Genomic DNA, 8,491 nt, shown 5'->3' on the forward strand with positions numbered 1-8,491 from the left:
TTAGAAAATAACACGTTTTGAAAAGATGGACAATATTTTGGAAAGTGGGACAAAAACATTTAAAAAGATGGACAAAATGAAGAGCACCAATGTTTTATACATTTTAATTTTTAATTTTATTAATCAAAATAGATTTTAGTTTTTCTTATGTCTTTTTCATTTTCTTTATCTTTTTCTTTTCTCCTTCGGGTTCCTTTATTTTCCTCTTTTCCTCACGTATTTCCTTCTTCCTCGCATCCTCTTCTTGCTTTAATTTTCTTTTTAGCTCTCTTGCCTGTTTATTAGCTTTCTTTTGTTCTTCCAGTTGTTTTTTTGCTTCAAGCTTTTCTTTTTTTATTATTCTCCACTCCTCAGATGTCACTATGTTGATGGGAATGACAGAAGATGTCTCTTTAACTTTTGGAGAAATTTCTTCAGGACAAAAGAAGTACTCCTTAAGTATATCTTTTGCATTTTTTGGTTCCTAAAAAATAACATAAAATATTTTTCCTATCAATCAAAATTAAAATAATAAAGATACTTTTTAGCTGATCTATATATACATACATCTGTGTGACTTATTGATGTACTTATTGTGCTGGATTCTGTGTTATTCTCAAAGCTGCCTGGCGCCAAGGAAACTATTTGCCCATTTTCAGTGGGTTCAATTTCAAAATGAGAAACTCCGGAGACAAAGCCAGAATCATCCTGGGTCTGAATTTCATGGTGCTCTTGTAGGAAGATTTCAAAGTTTTGCTCTCCTGCAGTACCCATAATAGAATCAGGAGGGTCCAGATTGCCTTCACATCTTTCGTCAAAGCCACTAATATTTGGGATGTTTGGAATGGTCCCAATCTCAACCTGATTTTTTAGGTATTGCCAGAAATAAAAGTGCTGTGCGTACTCAACATCTCCTGTCCATTCTGATTTTTCTCTGTCTTCAAAAAATTTCTGTTGAACAAGAGGTGAAAGACGTCTTTCCAGCACAGCCACAAAGAGATTGAAGTCCAGTCCTGAAGGGACGATTTGATTTGCACTCTTAGAGTTGTTCAATATTTTATCTTGATTAAGTGCTGTGCAATCAAATGGAACCAACCCACATCCCCTGAAACCGTTGGTAGCTATCTTCTTGACATCGAGCATGCTAACAGCTGTTGCTAGAACGTTACCAAACTCCGGCGACTTCATTACCTGCCCTTGATTTCTCAGACGCCAATCTGTAACACAGCGTTTAAACATCCCTTTCAATGGATGAAAGAATGCTGTGTCGAGTGGTTGGACGAGGTGAGTGGCATTCGGAGGAAGACAAATTATTTCAATTTGCTTTTCCTTGCAAAAGTCGGACAATTCCATTGTCAAGTGTGAAGAATGCCCATCAAGGTACAGAACCACAGGGAATTCTATGTTTCTCTTGAGTAGCCATTTGTAGAACACATTAGCAATGTATTCATAAAACAGCTTGCCTGTCATCCAACCGCTGTCAGATTTTCCAGTGGCCCAACCTTCTGGCATCTTTTCGGCTATTTGGCCAGGGAGTCGCTTAAATTTGTATACAATCATTGGCGGAGGCATATCACCATCAGCAGAAAGAGTGAACAGAACTGTTAAACATTCTTTGCCAGAATTACTATTGATTATGTTCCCAACGACGCGTTGTCCCCTTTTTGCTAGAACCTTGTTGTTGTCTGGGGAGAGGAAAAACCCAGATTCATCGCAATTGTAAATTCTGGAGGGATGAATATGCAACAAATTCTTCTCCTCCAAATATTTTTGGACATTGGAAAACCAGTAGTTGAGCTTCTCCTGTGTGACACTTGCACGTTGAATTGTCATGCTTTCTGCCATCCTCTCCTTTATTTCCGGATGACGCTTGAGAAATCCCAAGTACCACGAATTCCCTGGACGACCCTCCGGGAAAAGGTTCTGCAATTTCATTCTCTTACACAGGAGCTCGACGCTGTCCAGCAATTGTACCTTAGTAATCGGATGCCACTTTTCAGCACATTCCACTAACCAATCCGCCAGGTCCTTTTCCAATTGCTTAGAGAGTACTGCAGGTGCTCCTATCTGGTTTTCTCCAGAAATCTTGCCAGTCACTCTATTAAACAAAGTGGACTTCGGGACTTCGAAAGCTTTGGCAGCCTTTCTTAAGGGCATACCTTCCCCAACAGCTTCTATTGCGTGTTGCAATTGTTCCACCGGATAATTAAGGATCTTTTTGTTCTTTGTGGTCATGATTTAACATCACAAGAAATAACAATTCACTCACTGAAATCATGAAAAGACATTTTAAATACTTTGTCCAACATTGCATAGAAGGTGCTTTGAATGAGACATCAAATTAAACCACTTTTTTCCCTTTCTTCCCTGAATATTTTACAAATATTTCTTATTCACCTTATTAATGGATGTATTTCCTTCGTTTTCCAATACTCACTTATTAATAATTCACAAGTTTTACCGAAAACTCAAAACAAAAAGTTTGATATTTACTTATCAACTTCCATAAGAAATAGTGGAAATGACAACTCCCGTTTTAAGGTTATGAATGTCACGCATGCAATACATTTTTCAAATTCATTTTGCAAGTCACTCTTAAATTGTAAAGTAACGTCTTCTACATTTTTAACTTCTCCAATAATCACAAAATTAGGATGAATAATCTTTTGATTGAGAATTAAAATATTTAATTGATTTATTGTCATGTTTTAAGGGAGGTGTCCCACATTCCACACTGCTATGTCTCCCTTTTCAAACTGTCTCACATTCCAAATTTTACCCTATTTCAATATTGGAAATTTGTTTATAGTTACCACGACACTTTTCTCTACACGAAACGCACTCACGCAATTTATTATTATTTAAAAAAAAACACTCAAAACACTGAGAATCTTTGTGAGAAATTTTAAAAATAAATAAAATGTTTTGGAAAATATTCTATCTTGTCACTGGCAGCCGAGCAACACCGGCCGGCAACATAATTTTCGTAGTTCCGCTACTCACCACCATCAACGCAAAACAGTGTCCTTCATGTATATTTGGTAAGGGGTATTTTGTATGGGAGCTTTTTAAAAGTAAGGTATAAAAGATAAGGGTTAATTGAGGCAATAATCCACGCTTATCTGGTCAGACGGGGAATTAGCGAGAGTCTACTGTATGTCTCGATTTAAGTTTTATCGACTGTTCCGTGCCATATTATTCTGTTACAGAATGACGACTTTTCAGGGAAGTCATTTGAAGTTAGGAAATTCCTCTTATGCTGTCCAATTGAATATCTTTTACCCGGACGCCACTAAGATCAATAAATTTTCAACAGTTGGTAGAGTCCAAATCCAGCAATGACATATCCTTCAAAGTAATATAATTCTGTCAACTTAGAGAAGTTTTGGTTTGGAGTACCACAAGCCTTTTGACACGCAAACTTCATCCGATTTAATCGTAGGTCCGATTAATCGAAAAATCGATTTTCGGTTAATCGATGTCGAATATTTCAAAAACTATACTATGCTTTTTCTTTAAATTTTGGTATGTTGTAGCTGAAATCAAAACCTTTCCAATGATAGGTTGCACTCCTCCCTCGATGTTCCCTGACCTGAGCTGTAATCAAAAATGTCTTGACCGGATTACGTTTTCGATGTAATTTTTGATTATATGATTCATTCATTGTTCTCGCTGGGAATCTTGGACAATTTTAAATTGGATCCAACATCCACTGAATCTGAACTCAAATTTACTGATGTGATAATTTTTATTTTGTATTTTATTGTATTCCCTACGATTTTAATTAAATTTGATAGTGAGCTACGAAACATGCTTATAGACAAGGTTAAATGCTTTAGACGATTTTTTCTGAAAACATTAAAAAAAATTCTAGTCTAAAATTACAAAGTGCAAGAAAATCAAGAGAAGCCGCCCGTCTGACCAGGTAAATGTGGATTATAGCCTGAATTAACCCCTATCTTTCATACCTTACTTTTAAGAAGGTCCCATACAAAATACCCCTTACCAAATATACATGAAGGACACTGCTTTGCGTTCATGGTGGTGAGTAGCGGAACTTCGAGAATTATGTCGCAGGCCGTGTTGCTCAACTGTCAGTGACAAGATGGAATATTTTCCAGAAGATTTTATTTGTTTTTAAAATTTGCACAAAGATTGTGAGCGATTTTAGTGTTTTATTAATAATAACAAATATGCAGCGGTGCGTTTCGTGTAGAGAAGAGTATAGTGATTACAATGAATAAGTTTGCAACCTTGAAATACGTGTTTTTCTTTCATTTTCGTGAGTATTTTTAAGAGAAAACTTTTTTACACAATTGTTTTTGCTTTTCTAAAGTGTTAAATCGTTCATACTGGTTAATTAAAACATATCACTGTTTTTGTAGCTTCTATCGTTTGTATAAAATTCGGAAGTGACATCAGAATATGCAATTGGCAGTTTCGTTCCACCGCCATTGATGTATGTGGCAAAATGCAGTCTTTAATTTGGGCCCATTCGGGCCTATTACTCGGATCTTGCCGATGAGGGCTAAAATAGTGCCTAAAGCTGGGTGTTAATTAATGGCTGAACGCTAGGTCCCCTTACCCTGTGTTAGACATGGAAGGCATAGGGGGAGGTGGGGCTACATTAATATACGATTTTTCCACACATTTATGAAGGAAGCTTAGTTTGTTTTGTAGAGTTAAATTACATTACGTTTAAACCCAGTTTCCTTTATAAATATGTGAAAAACTCGAATATCGATGTTGCGCCACAGTTCAATGTATGTCCACCTTCCCCTATGATTCATATAACCCAAGTATATCACAAGTTCTTAATTCACCATGGTAAAAAGTGGTTATTTTTTTTATTGGAAAAAAATAGAAGACTATCTTACAAAATCATTTTAAATATGTCATAAAAATTGCTTTAGAAAAGTCCTTAAAATTTCTGATCAGTTAAAAAAAGTGCTCGTTACAATAATAACGTTAACGTATACTTAATATGGCTATAAGGTATGACTTTACCCTATAGCTTTTCAGAGATGATTTAATGTCGTTTGTTGACTCTATATGGAACCTTTTTTACGATTGGATGTAAAAAAAATATAACAAGAAAATTTCTAGAGCTTGATAATAAGATTTCAACGCAATGTTCTTCCCAATCCACCGTCAAATTCAATCCACTTTCGCGCATTTTCAGCAGCTTTTAATGAGAATTTCAGTGACATTATTAGAAGTGAAAGCTCTACAATAAACATTTTTTGTTGACTTGTTTTATCGATTCTGGGAAAGGTTATGGGTATGCTTCTCGGAAATTGAATTAGCTGCAGATATTAAGGAATTAGCGGCTTTAAAAATTGTAAGACATTGAGAGTTACGTATAGCTTTGAGCTTCATCAAAGCTTTATCGAAATGACTGAATAAAATTCCTCATTCCATGATTGAATTTCATACATGTTGTCTTCTATCAAGCTAATTGCTACCAATAAATTCCAAATGAATTTACCATCTGAGCAAAATTGCTGTGATGATAAAATTCATGGCCCCAATTTTGCACGGGAAAATTTATTGGGTATTTAAAATAGAGGGGAGTCAAAATTGAATTATTCAATTTTAGGGAAAGAGGAAGTTTGTCTTCGGCACAGCTTTTGTTGAACTTTTGGCGAGGAAAATTGGGGCCGCGTTTTGGGTGGCGAATGGTGAAAAATCACATGAAGGTGGGTTGAGAGATTTATTGAAAAAGTCACACTTTAATCCTTCTCGGCTGAGAAAATGAATCATAAATTTTCATTTATCATCTCTACATGGGTTTTTTTTTCTAATGCGAAGAAACGGAAAAGCGTTGAGGGACAATAATGAGGTTAGAGGGACAATTTAGAAAAATTCTCATCTTTTATAGAAATTTTCGTTTTGACCTTCCTTCAGTTCGACAAATGATATTCTCTTTCGGAGATAGGCCGTATCCATTGACGCACGGAAATCATCCCAATTTGAGAATGTTTGGCAAACTTTCTCAAAAGTGGACTCATCAGGGTGAAATGACACTTTGAAGAGGGTGGCTTTGCGAAAGAATTGCTGTATGAGTACGATGAGAACCTTTCTCTTATTTCACTATTCTATGAAATTGAAACTTTCTTTTCTCTATATATTACGGAGAAATTTTCTTTTATTGGTTTTGGATCGTTTTCCTTGATACTCAATCCTTTCCTACTCAAGAGCTTTTAACGAGCATTTGTCGAGAGTTCTCCATGTCTTTCTTTCATTCATTTCTTTCATTTTGGTTCACATCTACAGAACATTAATTAGCAAAGTTCACAGGAAAGCTTGAAAGCTATTCAAGTGGAATTGCCGAAAAGGAGAACGCCTTGCTTAATAGATGTAATAGAAACTAATTGGTTAGTTTATTAGTGATTAAATTTAGCAGAAACATCACAGAATTATTTACACATGATATTCTGCTTATATTTTCTAGTCTGGTGTATTATAATAGAATTATTAAGATTTTTATATGTTTAAAGGTGCACAGTGCGCATGCAAATAAAAAGTTCTCTCAAAAAAGCTTGCAGAAGATTGGCCAGTGTCTTGCTAAATTTGGTTAGTAAAAATGAAAATTTTTAAATAGGGAAATATTTGTGGCAAACGGCAAGGTTCAGAAGTTATGAACCATTTAAATTTTTTACTGACAATTTTGGATTATTTCGACCACTCAGAATATAAAACACCTCGATTTTTTTTTACAAAAATCGTTTTATTCGCTTTTTGGATACTTCTTTATACCCTCTACCTTCACTGTGAATATTATACTTGAAAGATAATTATTTTCAAAATTATAGATATTTTAAATTTCAAAAATCATATATTCTGTATGTAAAATCTTAGCTTCAAATTGCTCTCATGTAAAATTTGCCTACTGCAAGTTATTCGTTTCTTATTCTGAGCGGTCGATCTACTAACCAATCTGAAGTTTTTATTTATCAAATTTGCTAATTTTGTAAGCCCTAATGGGACTCACCTAAATAAAATTCAAAAATTCTAAAGGAAAAATGGGGAACTGCTGTTTCCACTTTTATTTCAACTTCATGAGAGTTAACTGTCCACGGCGACTGATGCTCACTCACTGAAGTACTGATATTAATTGCCATAAGCAACAAGAGCACCATATATATAACAACCTTCAGCACCCACCTTGGGATGGTAGGGGTTGGGCGTGTGAAAGGAAGAAAGGATTTGGATTGGTGGGATACAGCCGTCGAAAGGGTTGACATGTGTCGAATAGGCTGTACGCTCTACAATTTATTGACTAAAACTAGTTTTTTTTCTTTACAAAATCATGGCGAAGAAAACTTTGGGAAATGTTTTAACTCTCATTATTTTTTGGATTGCTCTAATTTTTAACCCCTCAAGAACTTTTTTTTTAAATATTTTAACCCCCTCTAATTAATGACCCCAGTTCTGAGACCAAGATTAAGATCAAAATTTCGAGCTGTCAAATATTTCCAAGATCAAGATTTCATATTCTGACGCGAAGCATTTATAGAAATTAAAATGTCTTAGCTAAGCACCAAGATTTCATGATTTTCCACACTTAACGAAACGTCACTTCTGACAATATGTTCATTTCCCTGTTGAATTTCTAGAATTTTCGTCATATAAATTGGGAAAATTAATCATAGTCTGTAATACATAATAATATGAGAGGCCATAATAATAGGGAATGCAAAAAAAAACTTGTGACATGTGATAAACCCTGAAATGCTTATGCAAGATGTAATTCTTTTCCAGGTATTTTCAAACCTAGGTCAAACACAGTATTTTTCACAGTAATCCTCTTCTTGTATCATTTCTTATAGAAATATTCCTCATCAAGAACGATTTCCGCATGAAACTCTTCAAATTGTTAAGATTTAGAAAATTTCAAGCATCTTCGAGAGGTTCTTGGAATTATTTCAATAAAACAAGAAATTTGACATCTTGAAATCTTGAAATATTGGTTCTAGAATTACAGATCTTGATATCCACGCGGTTTGTGTCTTAGATTTTAAGATTCCAAAACAATTGACAGATTTGACATCTTGATCTTGATTTTTTGATTTCAGAATACTAAAATCTTGAAATTTTTTTGATCTTGATCTCGGAATTTAGGCCCTTATTTAGAAAATACAATTGCAATATTGATGAGTATCCATTTGGCTGATACTGAGTCCATAGATCAAACTGTTGGAGATATCGACTTAAGATTTGCGAGGAACCCCCTACCCCCTATCACCTGATAGTTGAAGACTGGAAGAGGTTTTCTTTCGAAATTGAGAATGACATTTAAGAATTGAAAATGAATTCACATTTTTTACAAAATAATGATAACAACAACAACAAAAATTATAAGATTTCCTGTTCATTTTATGTAGTATTTTTTCTGGAAAAAAAATCCGGTTATACAGGGAGACAGGAAGAAAAATACTGAGAAATACAAAATATAAACAAGGTAGCGATTACATCCTGTATATTATAAATTTATAGATTTTGCTTAAGA

General features: G+C 34.6%; 1 protein-coding gene across 1 annotated transcript; it reads right to left on the reverse strand.

Moving 5' to 3' along the window:
- Positions 1–323: 323 nt before the first annotated feature.
- On the reverse strand, positions 324–2,398 carry LOC129801493 (uncharacterized). Its single transcript, XM_055846602.1, has 2 exons — positions 2,377–2,398; positions 324–2,247 (listed from the first exon to the last, which is right to left on the reverse strand). Exon 2 carries the CDS (start codon positions 2,212–2,214, stop codon positions 493–495), a length of 1,722 nt encoding a protein of 573 aa, XP_055702577.1. The 5' UTR covers positions 2,215–2,247; positions 2,377–2,398; the 3' UTR covers positions 324–492.
- Between the last annotated feature and the right edge of the window lie 6,093 nt (positions 2,399–8,491).

The sequence above is a fragment of the Phlebotomus papatasi genome, chromosome 2, assembly GCF_024763615.1.
Source record: "Phlebotomus papatasi isolate M1 chromosome 2, Ppap_2.1, whole genome shotgun sequence".
Taxonomy (NCBI): domain Eukaryota; kingdom Metazoa; phylum Arthropoda; class Insecta; order Diptera; family Psychodidae; genus Phlebotomus; species Phlebotomus papatasi.

Excerpts from the sequence above, each read along its gene's own strand:
- LOC129801493 (XM_055846602.1), bottom strand. The coding sequence starts at position 2,214 with ATGACCACAAAGAACAAAAAGATCCTTAATTATCCGGTGGAACAATTG.